The sequence below is a fragment of the Bactrocera latifrons genome, unplaced genomic scaffold (assembly GCF_001853355.1).
Source record: "Bactrocera latifrons isolate USDA-ARS-PBARC rearing strain unplaced genomic scaffold, ASM185335v1 scaffold_771, whole genome shotgun sequence".
In the NCBI taxonomy this organism is placed as follows: domain Eukaryota; kingdom Metazoa; phylum Arthropoda; class Insecta; order Diptera; family Tephritidae; genus Bactrocera; species Bactrocera latifrons.
In genome coordinates, this window is record NW_017537458.1 from 48,929 (window position 1) to 70,289 (window position 21,361).

Genomic DNA, 21,361 nt, shown 5'->3' on the forward strand with positions numbered 1-21,361 from the left:
TTGCTTTGAATTCCTTTTACCACGCTTGACATGTGGGTTTTTCCAATAGTTTCACACATACACACACACATCTGCAAATACACCCGCCTTCATCACCTAACCACATTGCTGTCGTTTCTAAGCAGTTTATAATTTGTTGTAGCAGTCGGTTTGTGGGCATTACGGTAAACTTCATTAGCTCATTTTAAATTAATAATTTTATTTGTTTTTGCGGTTGCAGCGGTTACTTTCGTTTGCGGCCTCATTTTCTGTATCAGCCTTTGCCGCTGTGTAGGGCTTTGTAGGCGACGATTGCTGCCGAGTGAAATTGCTAGAAATTGCTTTGTACATAGAGACGTATACTTTTGTTTGTAAATATGTGTGTAAATTTGTGCCCTGTAGGAAACGATATTTATAATTTTCCGAGATATTTTTGTTCAATACTCAACTTTGTTTTCCAACTTTCTGTGGTACAAGTGAGACAATAAGTGGCGGGTATATAATTTTTAAAAATTATTTAGCATTCTCAGAACTAAAAAAGACGAGTTTTGGACAAGTCATATTGGATAGTCTTTTCGCATTTCTAATCAAACTTTAATTTATTTTTTATATTTATAAGGAACTTTAATGAACCAAATGTATACCATTTTTGGCCATTTTCCCACTAGAGACATTATTCCATCAGCGTAAAACTTTTCTGGTTTCTCGGCGAGAAACTGCAACAAGTAATTTTCATAGGCAAGCCTATAGGGAAGCCAAGTTTACTCTGTTAAGAGAGTTCTGAATTGAACGCAACAAATGGTAGTCCRATGGCTCAAGGGCAGGGCTATATCGTGGATGCATCAAAAGTTCCGMGAAAAGCTCTGCCAGTTTTTGCCGAGTGATCAAAGATGTGTGTGGTCTACCGTTGCCCTGATTGAAGACAAAGCTTTTTCTTTTGATCAGTTCTGACCGTTTTTTCGATTACTTGCTTCCATCTCATCAGTTATWGACAGTAAAATGTGGTATCAATCGTTCGATCAAGTTGGAGCATATCATAGTGGATGATTCCTTTCCAATCCCACCAAACACTCGAGRCWTCAATCCTGGCTTTGAGACCAWTTGCTAAGCTTCTCCACCTTGAACCATGATCTTCTTGCCACAATATTGTCGTATTCGGGTCACTTTTCGTCTACTGTTACCATTCGTTTCAGAAATGGTTCGATTTCATTTCGTTTCATCATAGAATCGYAGATGTTAATTCGGTCCATTAAATTTTTCACAGACAATTTATGTGGTACCCAAACATCAAGCTGCTTTTTGTAGSCAGCCTTTTTTAAATGGTTCAAAACCGTTTGATGATGAATGTTRTGTTCCTAAGCGATGTCATGGCTGCTTATGTGATGGTCCTGATCTTTTCTTTTTTATACAAAAATTTCAAAATATAACAAATTTCTGCATTATTTTCTCTCATTTTTGAAGAGTTGTAACTTTTTTTCAGCTTCCCCGAATTAATATTTTTTTTTTTTGATCAAATGAAGCTTAAAACCTCGCCTTTCTTACACTATATGGTGTGACGGTATCCGACTGCAACGACATCTATTGACAAAAATACCAAAGGACTTTTTCGACTACCAATGGACTTTTAGATTTTCCTTGACTCTTCCAGAATCGCTGGAATGACGTCAGAAAATTTAAATTATCCGGTGTGTATGAAAAAAAAGCTTTATTTAGTRAGCATACTGCATCACTAGAAATAAAATTGTAAATAAAAGCAAAATAATTAAAAATAATKTTTAAAATATATATTGAATGTCTTACGCAGTCCTGTGCGGTTCACTATTCAAACCGCAATCTCTAGCGGTCATACACTAGAGCCAAAGACCCAACAAACTATACGAACTATACGAATATAAATATATAAAATCAAATAACTCTGCAGTCCTGCATATACATATGTAATTCATATGTACATACTTAGTATATGTAGCATATTTGTATTGGAGAGTCGTGTGCTTTCGCCGCTGTCAGTCATTGATTTACTGTTGTGGTCAACACACGTCTGCCTGCGGTTTTTCTGGGTCACAATTGATTGCGTTGACCGCCTTTATTCGCGCCTAGTGTTTGCCTTGTTTATTGTGTAATTAGTGTAAAAGTGGCGCCCGTTAACGCGAAAGTGTACTCCTTCTTACTAATTACTTGTTAGTTTTCGGGTGATAAGCTTGTCATAAAATCCTCAAAAATGTCGCAAGCAATCGGCGATCGGGAGTTCTTCAATAGTCTCATCAATAATATTGACGACATTTTTGGTACGTTTGCGTAAATTATAATTACTGTTTTGCAAAATTAACTCACAACTTATAAAAAGTATAATAATTATAATAATGAAATCCGTTTGTAATGGTAACTTGAATTTATTTTTGGGCCTYCCTCGTTTGAGTTTTATACAAACTTTCTAAAAGGTTTTTATTGATTAACTCACAGAGTATAAAGTCAGTTATTTATGAATATTTAAACAGACTTCATTTTGTTGTGTTGTTGGGTGCTTMAAACTATTAAAATATTAATTCAATATTTGGTGGCAAGAGCTTTACAAGGCTCTTTCATAGTGAGGGTTGTCTGGGAATATGGGACAAATTAACAGCGGTGTACTAACTTCTTTTTTCTTCTTCTTTCTAACTTTATATGAACTGGCTATGGTAAAATACTCATTTCCGCGATATTTTAAGTGAGTTTACTTGATTGAGTTGGTCACTCTTTATCCTCATTATATAAAATTTTATAAGCTCGCTATGTGTGTAGCTCGCTTCTTACAAATCTGCAACATACATTCAGTCCATAACTAACTACAATTTGAAGGGTTATTAAAAAAACAAAACAAAAAACAAAAAACATGAACAATAATATTATTCAATTATTGATCATCTTTAGCTTAAACATGTTTGTGAGTGAGTGTCTTCTGTAACGGTTGCAACAAATTATAGACAGAAAGGGTAAGCTCTGAGCTAAGAGTGATATGACTGGATAGTTTTTTCTGCTGTTTTCCAAATAGAGGATGAACCATTTTGAGGTTTCCTGCTTTTTAAAGAAAAAAAACTCATAAACTTCAGATTTAATGGAGAATGTTTGTTATTTTTTGAAAAAAGCTTTATTTGGCATTTACTTTTTGAACATTAACTCTTTCAAATGTTGGCCGCGGCTACTTCTCTGTTTGTCTATCCGTTTAGTCTGGTAACTGACGAATGACATGCGTGATGTTTTGCTCAAAGGCCTGAATCGAAGCGGAATTGTTCGCATAAACTTTAGATTTTACATATCTCTACAGAAAAAAATAAAACGATGTGATATCAGACGATCTTGGTGGTCAATTGAAAAACCCGAAACATTAAATTGTCTGCTCACCGAAGTGTTCTTCAACAAATCCATTGGTTGATGCGATGTCTGGGAAGTGGCGGCTTGCTCAAACCAAATGCCGCCGAGATCACAATCAATCAATTACAGGCATCAAATAGTCGGTTATCCTGCCGTTATAAAGGTCGCAATTGACGACTGCGTTTCACCGGCATCAATTTTGAAGAAATATGGACCGATGATTTGACCAGCTCTGAAGCCATACAAACCGCCTGGATAAAATGGCAGCTTTTGAATTTATTCAGGTTGCTCTTCGTCCCAAATGCAGTAATTTTGCTTGTTTATAAACCTAATGCGCCGAGAAATGGGCAAGTCGTTTCATACGTCAGTCCGAATTACTGCGAACCGTGCCGAATGGACTCTCTACTATTTTCGTGTATACTCTYAGCTACGGCTGTTATATTTTCTTCACTACGTACTGACCGAGGTCAATTCTGTCAAATAATAGCCAATAATKAATGCTGGATCCCAAGATGATAATAAGTTGAGCGAAGMGAGCAAARAACATTCTTTACGGARARTGAATTTTCCTAATAAAGTTGAGCCATTTGCAAATGCTGTTCAGGTGTAAGTCTTTCCATGATAAAATGTAAAAGAGTACTGAACAAAAATAACATRACACGACTAAGGTGTAATCTGTCAAAAAAAAAAAGCTTTGAAAAAGGTACCTCTACTTGGATCAGCTGTAAGTTTTTAAATGGTCTTGCAATAAAAGGTAAAACGATATCAAGTTGGAAAATTGTTGCCTCGTGGCTACGGACACTGGGGTCTTTGTTTTTTGGATTTAAGTGTTGCGCAATGGTTGATTGAGTGACTTTTAAAGATACTGCAGATCGTTCTTGTATTTGTCAACAGTTTCCAATGAGTAGTGCTCATTTTCAAACGTTTTTGGTGGTACAGGACGTTCTTTGAAGCCAAAATAACMATTTTTATTCAAACGTAGAAATGGAAACTTCGAACATGATGATCGAGTAGACGATATATATTTCGTAATGTATGATACATATATACGAGATACTTTAGTTGCTTCTGTAAACAATATTAAACGACACATATCGTATAAAACGATGGGCCATATAGTGCGGACTCATCGTGACTGCTTGCAATATAGAGCTAATTCTGTTCACTAGGAATCACAGAATTCCAGAAGTTATGCCGCAATTTATAAATGGTAAGCGGCTAACAATAGGAGATAAAGCTAATTTTAGATAGGGCTTTCATGAAAAGTAAACTTATACGCTAGGGTGAAGAATGTAGCTTTAGTACTTTACACCTGTACAAGGATTGTGAAACGCAAATGGGAACTAAGGCCTTGTATAACTTATTACGGCTGACGGACTGTGCGGCTGGGATAAAAATGCGTGGTAATGGTTAGAGAAAACATATACAGAGCATCTCGTGTACGCATCAGTGAAGCTTTTGGAACAACGACGGTACTAAACGTTATTTTATATTTACTGTAAACAAACTAGTTCAGTAAGCAACTAGCAGCGAAGCTCTTAGACTGATGTAATCCACCCTTCTAGTCATCTGTAATAAGGCATTTTCGAAGAAATTTCCGTTTCTCTCCAATACCACGGATTTTCGAAATATAATATCATAGGTTTAAACTTAAATTCAGTTCTCGATATTGCCTTCTCTGCAGAAAAGAGTATAAAAGTGTGAGGTAGACAGAGGCACAGGGATAAGCATCYATACGAATGGATCCAAACTAGATATTCGAGTGGGAGATGGTGTCTCAAAATTAGATACTAGAATCGGTTATCGACTACCAGACTATTGTAATGTCTGGCCAGCGGAATTCCCAGCAATTAAAGAAAGGCTTGGTGTTTGGGCAAAGAGTGTGCTCACAATAACAAATATATTTATAAAGGCAGAGGGCCAAGCGGCTTTGAAATCGCTACAGCTAGGGTTGCATCAAAATAGTTAAGGATTGCTTTGATCTCTAGTAAATCTAACATCCTTTTTCGCTATAGACCTGCAATGGCTTTTGAAYTTAAAAATAATTAATTTTTGTTCATGAGAAAAAATTGTTAATGTGGAACTAGTTTCAACACAGCTTATCATGACATATGTACACACTATATATGATATTATTTCATCTTAATTGTGTAACGCTTTTCGATTATTGCTTCGGTTAAAGTATAGCACTAGAYCTACACTTTGCTGCTTTGATAAACTTCGTTTTCACTTTTTTCAATTTATTTTTCCTTGTTTCCGTCTTTTATCTAAATGTAGCTTATTTTGCTTATATGATGAAAAAAAAACGCAAAAAATAACCGCTCATAAATTTTACTTTCTCCCTCATCGGCGCAAYACCACATGTACCCTCACACTTTGTTTCTATCTCTCTCCGTCTCTTTAACTCTTTTCAACAACTGCATACATTCATCGCACCTCCAACAAACCACAAAACTATCAACCTGCACTAGTACCAGATGATCTGCACAGCTCGAGGCGACAACTGCAAGATGTCGACATTAATCGGACGCTCGATCGTTGCTTCAGTGTAATCGAAGAGTCGAGCAAAGCGTTGAGTGGTTCGGCAGCCTCGGCGCTGGCGCATCGTAAACCATTGACTGCCTCGACACTACAAGTGTCGGTCATAAGCTATTTGAGTCGCTTTCTAAAACGTAGCGTCTTCGAGAAGATACGCTTGCGACAAACCCGACTCGATCACAATCTCTTCGATGTTATTTGGCCATCAATGCGTAAGACTTCCAAAGTGCGTTTACTGGAAGAGGATATCAATTGTGGTGTTATAGCGCCGGATTTCGATGTGTATGTGGTCTTTCAGGAGTTTCTCGTGCCACTTATCAAAGATATGCATTGCATGAGTGTGAATGAGGATTTCAARCCACATCCACGTATTGCCTTCTTTCCCATGGAGAATGCTGTGCGACTCAATACGGCCGCCTTTATYTTCGATGACGAATCAAATCTTATACAACGTTGTACCGTCGAGTGTTCAMGAAACTTGGAGGATTTCGAGTTGCCCGTTAATTTGACAATTGGACAAGTGGAACAGGCCGAACGCATGATTATGGGTAAAATATTCACTAATCATTTTGTTGAGGCTATCGGYGAAACTGAGTCGGGCAGCTATTATACATTGACGGAGATACTGGAGGAGAACGCCGAAATACATGCAACGCTACAGAAGTTGGGTCTCTTAATACCGCTGCTGGATATGAAAGATACTGTGCAAGGTGCCGAGTCATTGGCTTTCAATGGCAGCCTCTGGCCTTATGGACGTGGTGTATACATTAACTCGACAAATAATTTGGCGCTTTGGCTAAACTGCCAGGAGCATTTGCGCGTGATCTCTACATCGAGCGATGCGAATGCCGCCAATATGGGTGTGGCATATACGCGTGTTGGACGCGTTATCTCGTTTCTGGAACGTGAGCTGCACTTTAAAGAGAGCTACTTTTTGGGTTATCTGCAAGCGCGTCCAGCCTACTTGGGCACAGGCTTAAAATTTACGACAACAATTAATCTGCCAAATCTGATGAAAGAAGTGGACAACTTGCGTCACCTGAGCTTGGTGCGTGGCCTGAATCTGATCACTTGTGCGACCTCTAAATCGGATGTACAGTTAGTGAATATGCAGAGTTTGGGCGTAATCGAGTATGTGCTCTTTCAGGACTACTGCACGGCGGTSACCAATATTGTGTCGCTGGAGAAGGATATGTCGCTGACGAACTCAAAGCACATCGCCTCGATGTTGGTGAAAATATTTCGCCGGAAAAAGAACAGCCTAGTGGAGCGTAACTAGTGCTTAAGTAGTAGCGCGTGAGAAGAAGGAGGAGTGGAGTCGAAGTAATGAAACTAAGATAGATAAAATATGTCGTCATAAGTTATTAAGATATGCCAAATATAAATATTTAGATCAAAGCATTACAAACCTACTACATATTACTACATTYTACAAAACATAAAGTCATCATTTTCTCTCGTCTTTGCTAATCTCCCACGATATACCTGTAAATATAATTGCATGTGTACTAAACTTGAATGCTTTCGATTGCGGCGCATCCTTAATACTCGTACATTCTTCTGAGACTCTGTGGGTTCTGAACACTTGCAATACAACAAACTCGGGTTCGTACATTTTCTTTTTAACTCATAACACATTTATTAGTCCTCACTCGTGTGTCCTGTGTCTTTGTTGTGATTTTTGGTTTTAGGTGCAAAAAATTGTGTTTGGTCAAAATGTCCTAGTACAGTTCTCTTTCGGTTGCCATTTATTTTATTTATTTTTTATTGCTCAAGGGTTTTTTCACAGTCGTTCGCGATTTACTGCTAATTCCAGTCTTGAGTTTTTGGACATGACTTGTTTGCTTCATAAGATTTTATCGAGGTTCATATGTTGTTTTATTTGTTCTGCTGCCCCTTTGCTCTGTTATTTTGCAGATTCAGCTATTGTCTTACAAATTTTTGTTTACGTATTATAACAGTCGTTTCATCACTTCAAGTTACGTATAGTCTTTAGCTCGTTAATAAATCCAAATGCGGTTTGTTGACCCTTAACCTTAAATTTATCCCACTACAGAGTTCTCTTAAGAGAATTAAAACATCCCTTCGTACCCAACAATTAACGATGATTGAACCCCAAGTGGGTTCATAGCTGAACAAAATCTGGCTTGAAAACGTCAGACCTTCTTGAAACTTTTCAAGAGCCCATTAATTGAAATGATGTCACTTGGGAAAGTCCAGCGGCTTCAGTTCTAGCATGAACTGTATATTGTATGCCTTTAATTTAAGATCTCGACGTAAAAGTTGCTGCGAACTGTGTCGAGTCGACTCTCCACGGTCTTCGTATACATTTTCAGTTTCGGCTGCTATATTTCCATCACTGCGTGCTGGTCGTAGTCTATTTGATCCTCCATTATTCAATAAAAGATGTTGGGTCACAAGATGGGTTATGGTGTTGCGAATAGTACTCCCGGTAGGTCGATTGTGTTGACCATGAGTTGAGCGAAGCGCTCCAAACACATTCTTTACAGATCGTGAATTTGCGTAATAAAGTTTAATGATTTGTAAACGTTCTTCAGGTGTAAGTATTTCTTTGAAGAAGTGMYWAACAATACTAAACAGAAATAATATGATAACATGACAWCTTCACATGACTAACGCGTGTAAAGTACCTCTACTTGAATCATCCGACTACGAGAAAACAGTACTTGTCCGTATATAAATCCAAGTTCAACCACAATTATGCCTAAAATCCTTATGTTTGCCAGACATAAAACCACAGCTCTCATAAATTTAGTTTTGTAGTGAGTAAAGTACTTGAAGCACTTTACTTTAGACACCCAACTGRGTTAGAATAATTTGATAAGATTAAGTGGCTGATTCACCCAAGATGAATGAGATCACACTTAGATTACGGAATGGAGTCCTTTCTGATATTAGACATTTGCATATTAACCGCATTTGATTTATATTTCCYCTAATCCACCTGGATGTCAAAAAATATGAGATTAAAGATATTTTMGAATTGTTCTTAAACAGCTTATGCTATCGGTATCATGTAAAAATTTCAATCTTACCGCATCAATGCCATTCGGGCAGTTCCTWGTTAAAATTGCTATAACTATTGAAAAGAAAACTTAGCTGAAGAGCTCACGAGACCTTTTACAATTTACGCTGGGACAGCAGTACCTTTTCGATTGTACAGATGCTGGTATCTGACCAGCGATTYCTGAGTTCGCCTCAATTTCGAAAGAAAATTAGTTGCACTATATCCTATCAAATGCAATTCATGATAATAATCACTGGCAAATAGTTTAAATTTTATAGAACGCTACTCTCTCTTTTAATAAATCTAACAAATCTGATTAGCAGACTTCACTGTAAAGCACATTTTTCTTCAAAAAAAGGTGTCGGCAATTTTCAATTAATTTAATTTTTCAAACTAGAATTTTTACATAAATAAATATTGTCAAAGAATTATTATTTTAGTGCTAAACAAAACATTTAGTGCAACTWTCATTCAATTTCAGGTCAAGCTGAAAATGCCAGCAGTCAAATGCACCCCATTTTCAAAACGGARCAAGGCAAATATTTAGCGAACAGTAAGTTGGCATAATAATAAGCACACTTGKTAGTATTCATACATTTGCTTACACTTTTCAGATCTGGCAGATCCGCTCATTAAAGCGCTTACGGAAATCGCCAACAAACGGCCCGAGGATCCCGTTGCATTTCTTGCTAACTATCTGCAAAACTATCTACACCAGCGCGATCCTACAGATACGAGTAATAGTGGCAAAACAAATTCCACCGCGACAATAACATCCCACACCGGCATGGTACGTCGCACTGGCACTGGTTTGCGCAGTGCCAACAATATAAATGACAATGCGGATCGCATTGACGAAGATCACATTTCGAGTGCTGATGGGGACGAGGAAGCGGAAGCAAATGTTGATGATCGCGATGAACATGGACAAAGTATGCTTCATTTCGCATGTGCGCGTTCACATCGACGCGGTGCGCTAATGCATCTAATTGAGGAATCGAATGTCGATATAACATATCGTGATGAATTGTATCGCACGGCGCGTGACGTATCGCTGCAGGCTAACCAACCAGCGAATGCGAAAGAYATCGATCGTTATGTGCTATCGCTGGCTGTGATTGGTGAGTGCGAACGGTTGTGTTGTTGTGGGGMGGAAGAGAGATTGATCATGAGAATCAGAAGAGAATAAACAGAGAAAGAGAAGCATATATTTACAGAGAAAGAAGCACGTCGTTACAATAAAGCATAGGATAAAGTCTGAGGTAAAGATTGAGGTGAATGATATAGTCTAGAAGGCAGTACAGAGAGGAGAGTGAGGGTATATGTATAGGCGGAAGAAAATGATATGAAAAGCTTTTACTTCGTGCACCGAAGCTTTAATAGCCTTTAAAAACATTTGACGATAAATGTTTTCCAGACAAGGACGTGAACTTGATCGTTCAGTTTGTATGGCACAATATGCTATAGTGGACCGCTATCTAAAAAATGAGGGAATAGTTCGCAATTTTAAGCAATTTGATATACTTTGGAATTACAGAGAGATAGAGCTTAGTAATAGATAAGTTAATAATGAAAAAATAAATAGCAGGAATAAATAGTTACAAAGAAAGTATATTCGAACATTTTATTGAAGATTATTATTGATGAAAAAGTAAAGGAGAAATTGCGAGAGTAAACCAAAGTTTTTCGATATTTTCATCGAAGAATTATCAATAATTTCTTGTCATTGCAGGCGATGTTAAGCCATTCGAAATACTTGCTGTAGAAGGCTACGATCACATCGTTGACATTACCGACGACAACGAATTAAGTATAGTGGATATAGCTGCCGAGCGTGGACACGAGGAGCTTGCAAATTTTCTACGTAATCTGCGCACATTAGAGGTAATCAAATGTTAATTAAATGCGCTACTTTTAAGTTATCTCTCGTAAAACATGCGACAGGAGCTGCGCGAAGAATTGCATCAAATGATAAGAGACGGTAATGTAGGACGTGCGAAGGAAATCGTCGCAGAACCGAATGGCAAATGGCTCTTAAAAGCCAAAAACTATTATGGTAACTCACGATTTCAATATATAAAACTACAACAGAAAGCTTAACCCATCTATTTACACGACAGGACGCACAGCTTTGCACATTGCAGTTTTGAAAGAGAACGAGGAAGTGGTCGAACATTTTGTAAATATCTATCCTGACGCACTSAAAATCGGTGATAATGTGAGTTGTGCTGTTTGAAAGAAAAGTTTTCTTATATAGCAACCTTATTTTTAGCTGGAACGCACTGTTTTGCACTATGCCATGGGCACGAACGCTATCGAAAGCTTAAGTCGCATACTCATACAAAAAGGTGCCAAGCGTACAACCAAAGATCTGAAAGGACGTCAGCCAAGTTATTATTTTATGAATAAAGCCGATATTTTGCGTTTGCAAGAGGAAGAGGAGGAGAACCGTTAAATACTCACAATGCATATCAGTATAATAGGCAGGGTTGCATTTTTTGATACCAAAGCTTATTGAAATTCTAAATAAAGAAAGGAAAGTCCGTATTTTAAGCTTGCAAAGCTAGATGTGGAAAACCGTTAACATTATTACGGCAGGGTTGTATTTTTTGATACCAAAGTGGCTTATTGAAATTCTAAATAGTATAAATATTTAGTTAGTTGGTGTGAAGTCTAAATTTTTTAAGAAAAAAGTATAAAAAAGTGTTGTATACTGCAAAGAAAAGTGTGCGGAAATTTTCTCTGTTCAAATTTGAAAAGTATATTATCATTAAATAATTTAGTAAGCAGTAWCTTTAATACAAGCAATATTTTAAGAATATTTTCGGGATGTAGTAAAATTATAATATCATAACTTTTTATTAGAAATTTAAGTAACAAAAAATTTGTGTCAAATTATAAATGSAAAGTTTAATAAAAAAATTGCTTAAGCAAAATATCGAAATAGTTAAGAGAGAAGCAAATCTCTGTGCTCTGCTTTCAATAAAACATTGTAGATAAGTATTGATCTAAGTTAAATTTTATCTGCGGCACTGACATACTTACATTTAACACACAAATTACTTTATTTATTAAGCGTTTGTAGTTTACAAAGTAGTTGCAAATGTATAAAATATAGTTGCTAGCGAAATGCATAAATAAATAAATACAAAACTAATTTAAAGTAACTTTTAWTATTTTTGTGAATATTATTAGTAATAAGAAAGACATAATTCAACTTCAGTTGCATCGAAGCCATAATACTCTTCACAAATAAAACAGTTTTTCATACATGCATTGGAGATTTTTGTACCGTTCAGTTTGTATGACAGCTAAACTACATAGAAGTCCGATATCGGCGCTTCGGTTATTCCTGTCTATGCGTCTGTTAATCAGCTCCTATAAGCTCCCACAATAGGGTTAACACTTGCGGACTGTGGTGGTCATTCCATAACATCAACGATGTTTGCTTCAAGCCAACACTTGACTTATATTTAGCCGTATGCTTTGGGTTATTGTCCTGTTGAAAGACAGAATGTAGTAGCATTTCCCACTCAGCATAGGCAAACATGATACTCTCCTAACTACATGAGTAGTCGTATTGGTCCAACTCCGTTAGTAGAAAAGCGGCCGCACACCATTACATGACCTCCACCACACATAATAATGAGAGTCATATCTTTGCCTTTGCAAATACGGCTCATCACTGGAATAAAATGGTTTTCTATTTATTACTTAATTGGCCAACATAAATGCTTTTTAGCGAATTTAAAATGCTTGTGTTTTACCGAAACCATCGGTTTGTATGCGGGACAACACTCTCTTAATGAAGCTTTTGGGAGTCGCACACTTTTTGTATGGATCTAATCTAAATCTTCAGATATTTGTGATGAGACAATTTCAGAATTTTTTTTTCGCTAGTTGTACTATTAAGTTGTCTGTACTTTGGCTCGTTTTGCGTGCTCGACCGCCTCGGTGGATAACAGAAACTTCTTTTGTAGAAGCGACTTTTCTTATTATGCATGTCATATTTCATAGCAAATTTCTAAAAATTGGAAATAATTCTCTATCGAAGTTCAGTTCTAAATTTTTCGCTTGTTATATTTTCGATAAAACAAAAATCAMGTTGATTGGCATGAATTAACATTTMTTTTATTTACAAAAACTAATAATATTGTAKCATTTCCAATGCCGAAGCTCAAGAGTAACGGAAAAATACCGCTATAATAGTATTACTTGAACTCAAACTCAGAGTGGCATTTCTTTTGTCATCGCAATTTAAGAGTTAAAATCAAAATGGAATTTGAATTTTTTGCTGAGTGAAATTTTTTGTTTAAAAACCTTAAATGAAAGTAAAAATAGCAACTTATAATAATTTCATGTTCAATCAACAGTCTGCAAACTTTATTGGTACGATACAAGTACATATACTTTTTCTAAATAAATGATGTATTAGTTGCATATGATTTGGCCATCACTGTAGATCTTATAAATCGCATAGTATACTTTCTTTAGAATAGAAGTACTGGACATTACTATGAAAAGTTATTTCTCAACTAAATATCGTATAAAGAACTCAGAGATCGATTAGTGAAAGCAGTAATCTGGCTCAGTCTCAGAAACTTTAAGAATCTAAGACATCTTCTATGTATGTACCTTTGATCGGTTTATGTTATRCTCAAAACGCTATGCCGATATATGAGAATCTTGTGTATAATATGTAATAATATATATGTATATAAGTGTAAGTAGAAACACTGACTAACCTAAGTAATATTCTGCATTAAACAGAACCACCTATCTGTCTGTGTAGCCGTGACTTAGATATACGTATGTAAGTGTTAGACGATAATTCACCAGCATTGATTGTAAGGATGCAATAATAATAGGTACTAAAAGAAGAGGTCCATTGTCGACTTCCAATGCAAAGAGAGTGRAATGAGCGTCAAAAGTAGGAAAAATTGCTTACAGTCTAAATCGACTATGGAAGTTGATGTAATATGGACTGTGGAACTACATTGTAAGATCYAAGATGTTTAACGTCGGTTTTGATTTATAAAAAATCAGCTTTTACACTGCGATTGCTTATTCAAGGTTATATAAGTGCYAAGTTCACACATAGACCATTGTGTTGCCCAACCCCGTTCGCAGTTCACTAATATTTAATTCGACATTCCACTCTGTATTAGAACTCGTTCCATTATTTCAAAGGAATACATATTTAAAATATGTGCATAAATTTGAATTCTATTAGATGAATATTCTATTAGAAGARTAAAAATTAGCAAAACATGATTCGTATCGCCTGAATACAATGAGCGAAACCAAGCGGGAATTCGTCGATAATGTACGACAAAAGATTTTTCCTGTAAATCTAGTCTAAGCTGTCTGCTATTCGTCATCCCTCTATTTTCTCGAAAAAGATATACTTTTGTATTCAATTGAGAGAAAAAAAGAGAGAGAGATGGTTTATACCTGTTGTTAGTTCGATTTGCCACTTTCTAAGTTTTATAGCGTCGTACAAAATATAGCTGTGGTATAATCGATTCTGGTTCGATTTTCGTACTAAAATTGCTGTGAAAGTAGAAAAATAATGTTGTTTTTCCGTGCATCATCCTTGGAAATACACATTGGAAATTTAACTTAAACAACTATATAAATAAATTTGTGGTATTTAATAGCACAGTTGACAACAAATAGATTTATTTACCTTAAAGTAACTTGGAGTACATGACTTGAAAAATAATAATACTCTTCTTCATTTGATTTAAATGATTAACTAATTCTGAAATATGTAAGTGGGTGCTTGAAATTTCTAAATATATTGCTTGTAATCTAAGTGGCTTTAACGCATACTTAAGATGTGAAAGAAATAAGTATATATAATATAATAAACGGTAGGTAACGATTACACTCCATACAATCCATACAAATGCACTTATGTAGGCAAGTGTGATGTGGGTAAACAGAAATCTCTTCAAAACAGTTGAGAAGCAGACAAGTAAAGTTTCAAATAATTTGTAGATAAAATACATAAACTTAAAATAGATTTTTATAGCCCGCATATATTGTGTWGTTTACTGATAAAATAAATCACAAAGCAACAACGGTCGATTATAGCGAAAGTGATTGCAMCAGATTTTCCCACAGAATTTGTACTATTTTGATAATCAGGTGTTTCATAGATTTTTTAAATAAACTAATTGAACCGAAAGTGAACAAGCTGTATATTTATCAAGCTTATCGGGTTCTTAATAAGTGCCGACGGTCGATAATATAATGGTCAAGTGTGCGCTCTTACGTTCGATGCAAATATATACGTATATTTATACCCTGAATATAATATATAAATATTGCAACTCGAAGTTTGTAACACTCAGAAAATATAAATAAATATAGAAATGATTAGCGTGTTAAGCGGAACTAATTTAGTCGTGTTGATYTGTCCATATACTTGTATARGCGAACTAGTCCCTCAGTTTTTGAGATGTCGGCCTAAAATTTTGCACACGTTCTTCTCTTCCTAACAAGCTGCTTATTTGTCAGAACTGCTGATATCGGACTACTAAAGCATATACAAGTATATGTAGTTGCCATACAATCAAAATGATCAACCTCAAGCTCTTGTATGCAAAAMTTTTTTATTTGACGAGGTTTCTTCATGAAATTTTATATAAAATATTGGTCAAGGTAATGCTCCAATCTTCTTACAACTGTTTTGGACCAGACCACTAACGCATAWAGCTGCCAWATAAGCTAAASTATSAAAACAAAGTACTTTTATGAAAACATTTTTAATTGTGAAGGGTATTAAAGCTGCAGCGGAATCGAGGCTCAATTTTTTATTTGTTGTTAATACATACTTCATAGCTAATATCACAATAACAATCGTCTGTTCAAATAGCCGATAGCTTAATTAAAGTAATTGGTATTCAAATAAATAATACTACGGGCTTTGAAATGAAAGGAAACAGCTGTGAGAGGCGATAATATAACAAAATATTTGAAAACAATTGTGCTTATCAAATTTCTGATTTTAGCTTGATGTCGCGGGCAGTAACGTATAAGTCATGATTAGTGACGGTAGGCAATACTCGTTACTACTTGCTGTGTATTATCCTTGTGTAATGAGTTTTGAAATGTTTCGAAAATCAAAACATTTTTGTATTTCYAATCAAACAAATATGTGCCATTTTGGTTGCCAACTTTTTGTCTTTTTTCCGCTAGAGACCTTTTTCATCAGTTTAAAAGGAATTTAGAAATTTAGAACGGAAACAGGTGAACCATTGTTATGATACACGAAATGTTACAGCATAGTCTTCTTTAACTTCACAAATATCATTGCTAGCTTGCGCGACATTCTTCCCTTAACCCTTCCTTGTTGATAAGGTGACCGCCATAATGATTTTTTGCCAAATTGACTGGACTCTTAAGCTATTATTTATTTAATGGCTGAAGTCGATAGATAATGAATGTATATTTTCTTAATATCTAATACAGATTGATTTTTTTCTTGATCTATTGTCAAGACTCAGTAATCTAGTTGTTTTATCACACGTGGTCCCAAAAAATTAAGGATATTCAGCTCTCATCTAAAAATAGACAAAATCAATTATTTACTTTCCAAGCTCCCTGTAACCGAATACAAGGACCTCAGCTCGGGTTATGACCATTTAAGGAATTTATAGATCACTTATCCATTGCAAGATATCGAAACGGGCACACCTTTTGTGAAATTTAAATAACATATTTTTTTTTTATTACTTCATCCTTAAAAAAATAACATTTTATAGCAGTCATTAGACCAATTCTGAACTACAGAACACTAGTTTGATGACCAGCACTAAAGATATATTATTATATAAGGAAGCTATAAGAGATCAGCCTATGAAAGGGGCTATTATGTCATGTTCGACCGGAAAATAGTAGAAAGCTAAAAACCAGAGAATATGGACATGGCGCCATCCTGAACCAGCTTAAACTAAGTAAATCAGACTATATCCTACCCATATTAGAGTTTAATAGCCACTTTTGGGTGAGGATCTAGAGACATGAGAGACGACAAAAGACTGCCCCTGTCTGTTGCGATGTATTCCAAATGAACTGCGGTCTAGAGGCTGGGGTATACTCCAATGTTCTTGACATCTCTCTACTAAGCGGCAGTATAAGGGATATAGAGAGAGGCTTGCGAAGTTATTATGTATAACTACGGGATAATATAGAAAGCAACCATATACACGGGCAGCCAGGCGATATTGCAAACCATCTCGCCACCACATATTAATTACAGCGTTGTTCACAACTGTAGGATATCCCTGAGCTCACTGATAGTCAACTAGTCTGCAGTTTGGATTCCCGTTCCTGGAATATTTTTGGCAACGAATCAATACTAGGCCTGCTGGGAATGATCAAAATAGAGCTTTATATGCATTTTGAACAAAGACTTCACAGCAGAGATAAGAATGCAGATACATATGACCCAAACATGATAGAAAAAGAATCAATGATCTAATATTTAGGTCCAGAAATGGTATATACAAGCTTAGAGCTACGTTAGCGGACACTGGTATTTTGGAGAGCAAGCGTTAAAAATCATCTTGCTTTATAACAGTAATTGCCATAGCTGCGAGCTAGAAGGGAATAAGGAAACGGGTTTTCACTTTCTCTGTGAATGCCCAGTTCTATTACAAGCCCGACACAATATATTTGGAAGAAATCAGTTACGATATTTTGAAGGTTTCTCCGCCAAAAGCTTAACGGATACAGGTAGTTTTATTGTCCGTGTCCAAATATGTCTAAAGAGATTATGTTTATGGTACTCTTTTTTGAAAAAAATTCTATTTTATCGGGACGTGTCGAGCCAGAACGCATTTCATACCCAAAATATGTACCCAAATTATTCGAACGGACTCGCAAAAGATATCGTGCTCTCTTGTCATCGGTCCAATACTTGCCTGATGGTTTTCAGGCATCATATTCTACAATTTTTTAGTATTTTCTCGACCGTCTTTGAAGGGTTTTTAACACTAGCATGGTTGTGTTTTTGAAACAACTGAATCACCGTAAGCCTTTTCCAACATTCGCAACGATATCACACACGAAATTTGGGACAAATTCTTTGTACGATATTCTAATTAATGGACCCCTGAAAATATTTTCCGCGCCACTAAACCTTACGATTTTTGATAGTACCTGACGCTCAGCTGCGTATCCACTAATGTTTCTTACAAGTTACATACTGTTTATAATTTATAAAAAGTAAAAATCATTCCACCATAATATATTTGTAAATTGTTTGGCTTTAGAAAGCCATAAATCCAATAATAAATAAATGTTGATTAGAAGTAATTGCAAATCGGCAAATCCCATTGGACTTTGTGCTTATAAATAATACTAGCTACGCATTGCAATTAATGAAATTTTATTTTGTGTGTTCACTTCTACGAGCATTGATGCAGTTTTCACCAGTTGACTAATATGTCAACCAAACTCGTACATACAAATCTGACAGTTTAACTTTAAATTAAGTTGATTCTAAATATGTGGACTGATGGAGAACAAAAAGCAGAGTAAGTCATGATTTATTTGATTCATGCGTTCTGTGTGTGCCTAAATAAATAAAATAAAAAAAAAAAAACTGATAAAGTGCTGATAGGTGATCGCTGATATGATGCGGATATTGTATTGTTAGGGTGTTGAAAAGGCACAGAGATTTGTCTATATGTATGTATTTGTATATTATATATATGTATGTGTATGTTATTCATTCTCTTCGGACGCTAATTTGAATGTAACGATGCCTACACTAAACGCAAATTTTTTGCTTTGTCTCCCATTCGATTACACGCTTAATGAAAACTTGATAAGAACTAGGGCAGTTACATTGTTACCAGTGCAGTCCACTTCAACGTTGTTGAGACTGTTTACTAACTCCATAAGCACTTATAACTCTTTGTACACCAGGCTTATTAAGTTCCGTCTACTATGTATTATCGACGCGCTAGACGATGGCAACAACTGCATGGGAAGTGTAATGATTACCCACATCACACCATARTTTGGCGGGGAGTAGTAGCCCATTCAACGCAATCAGCCAATCAAAGTACACGCACATATATAGACATGTTTATACACATGTAGCATTCATATAGTATATATACGAGTATTATATAGTATATAAATATTGTACGCATGCTCGATTGGATTTAGTTATCTTGGCCGTGCAATGGTCGAGAATTTGATTTATATATTTAATAAATACCTTAAAAAGATTGTTTTATTAGTAAGCGGTTGTAGGCTGAATTGGCAGAAAGAAGCTTCCTCATTTCTGTTTTGCGTATTATTGGCGAGTTCGTGTTCGATTGCCTTAGCAGCTGGTTGGCAGTTCTCGCTTACACCAAATATACTCAGTCGAGGTTAAATACGTTTTGGTTGGATTCGTTAAGAGTTTTTTGGCAAAATGACCGCAGATATAAATAAAGGTGAATAACTAAAGTGTGTTTGAAGTGAAGAATGAAAAAAAAATTTGAGTTTTCAAAATTTAAAAGTAATTAAATTTTTTTGAAGACAGGTAGTTGAGATATTGATATTGTATTGGACATCCAGTTGAACAAAATYCTTTGCTGGTTGATCCTTTATGAAAATATATTATATTCTTGTAGWTATAATTTATATAAACCTATTGCATAGAGAAACGTAGTTTTCCAACTAATAACCGCACATATCCTTATCGTTTCCAGTTCCGATCTTTATCAAAAACAGCTGACAGTCAATGACAAAACTACAAGTATATTTCTGTCGAGAAAATGCTTTTGTTAAGATCCATTACTCATTGCGAGTTAGCTCATTGGTAGAAGAGCTGGTCGCAGCTTTTAGCAAAATTTAAAATGCATATACATACTAGCAAAATTTATGTCGTCTATTTAGAATTGAATATTTCGTTAATTTTAACAAGCAACAAAAAAATCAATTTTCGCGATTCCCACTATTTATAGCGTGCCGGTCCTGATCATCACGGAGGMAGTACGGCCCAATGACGCCRYCGGTCCATAAACTACACCAAACAGTAATATTTTCGGGATGTAATGGTCACTCATAGTACGTGTGGATTGCTAYTTGAGCAATAACGCATATTTTGCTTCTAGACGAAGCCATTYAGCCATAAATGAGTCTCTTAGCTGAASATGATTTTTCGATGAAAATCCAGATAATTTTTAAGTTGTTTCTCAGTCCAATTCACGAACATAAGACGATTTTGGTGGTCAAGCGGCTTCAGTTCTTGCGCCAATTTGATCTTGTAAAAGGTCAAGATATTTTCGCAAAATTCGCCACAACGTCGTCATAGAAGTGCCTAGCGCTTGCGAACGACGTTTGAGAGACTGATTTGAGTCTTCCTCAATTGATGCGCTAGCGGCAGCAATTTTGTCGACACTATGGGCAATTCTTTGTCTCACTGGAATGGGAACATTTTGTGCTCTACTGTGGAATAACGTACGCCACTATAAGCCCAATTGTTGATTTGACAAGACGATTATGGCGACTATAAATTGGACCTAGCGCTCTTAAAAGCCACTGACTCCGAATTTCGGAAGTAAATTTTAATAATTTCGACTTGTTGTTGGATCCTTTATCTTTCCATGATGATATGGCAATCTTACTGAAGAAAAATGTCAAAAGAGCGCGAAAAATATGGCGTATTTTATGTTCCTACTGGTCTTCTTTTGTAGCGACCCTATTGAAAAACCCATTACATGTCTGGTTGCTACTTATTWCTGACTCGAAATATCAAATATAAATACCTAAATTCGACCTATAAGGCATATTTTGAATTTTGCTTTCTCTCTCTCCAATGCTAACGCAGACATTTTCGAGCATTTGCTTCCCTATTTCGCCGTTTAGAGATTATTATGACAGGAGTAGCTATCATTAGTCTCAAAAACAAAGAAGAAACATATGTATATTTTAGTAGGTTAGTGGCGATAGGACGAAAAAACAAATTTTAGTGAACTAGYGTGAGTCATCTGGCGAAAGTTTAAACGAAAAGAATAAATTCACTGAATTATCATAAAATTTTGTAGTAAGCAGTTCTTTTATGTCCAAGCTTATGCAGTATGGTTTTCAGAGAATTGTGTTTTGTAGTTATCKCTAAAGGTCAAGAAGTTCAAGGTAACTTCCTTTTCGCCTCTAGCTTACACAGTCAATTTACCAAGCTATTTAAGATAACTGAACAATGAATATCAGTTTGGTCATAGATAAATCTAAGGTTGGTTTGACGAAGTCGTTTCAAGAGGGATCTCTTTGGAATTGAACATAGCTCAGTGTAAGATAAGCGCTATAGTTTTACTTTTGATTAGSTAATGTGAAGCAAAAATGTAACAGGATAATGCATCTCAGAAAATACATCCTTAACGTATCTGTTTTTATTAATTTCATTATCATTATTAAATATATTTTTGAGAAGGCTGGACTCAATACAGAAGTAAATAC

At 35.8% G+C, this 21,361-nt stretch overlaps 2 protein-coding genes across 4 annotated transcripts in view; both read left to right on the forward strand.

The window, feature by feature from the left end:
- LOC108976536 (arginine kinase-like) overlaps positions 1-11,621 on the forward strand; it is a 39,882-nt gene extending 28,261 nt beyond the window's left edge. The window contains exons 1-7 of one of the 3 annotated variants that reach the window (XM_018945723.1): positions 2,042-2,267; positions 9,378-9,449; positions 9,511-10,017; positions 10,629-10,780; positions 10,841-10,952; positions 11,017-11,114; positions 11,169-11,621. In XM_018945723.1, the coding sequence (XP_018801268.1) occupies positions 2,201-2,267; positions 9,378-9,449; positions 9,511-10,017; positions 10,629-10,780; positions 10,841-10,952; positions 11,017-11,114; positions 11,169-11,351 (1,191 nt within the window). In that variant the 5' untranslated portion in view covers positions 2,042-2,200 and the 3' untranslated portion in view covers positions 11,352-11,621. Of the gene's footprint in view, positions 1-2,041; positions 2,268-5,801; positions 7,148-9,377; positions 9,450-9,510; positions 10,018-10,628; positions 10,781-10,840; positions 10,953-11,016; positions 11,115-11,168 lie in introns of those variants that run through there. The other 2 variants (XM_018945724.1, XM_018945721.1) reach the window with 2 other exon arrangements.
- A 7,542-nt stretch (positions 11,622-19,163) lies between these two features.
- Positions 19,164-21,361, forward strand: part of LOC108976537 (putative inorganic phosphate cotransporter) — a 4,423-nt gene continuing 2,225 nt past the window's right edge. Inside the window, exon 1 of the mRNA XM_018945725.1 lies at positions 19,164-19,356. Within this exon, the coding sequence (XP_018801270.1) occupies positions 19,335-19,356 (22 nt within the window). The 5' untranslated portion in view covers positions 19,164-19,334. The remainder of the gene's footprint in view (positions 19,357-21,361) is intronic.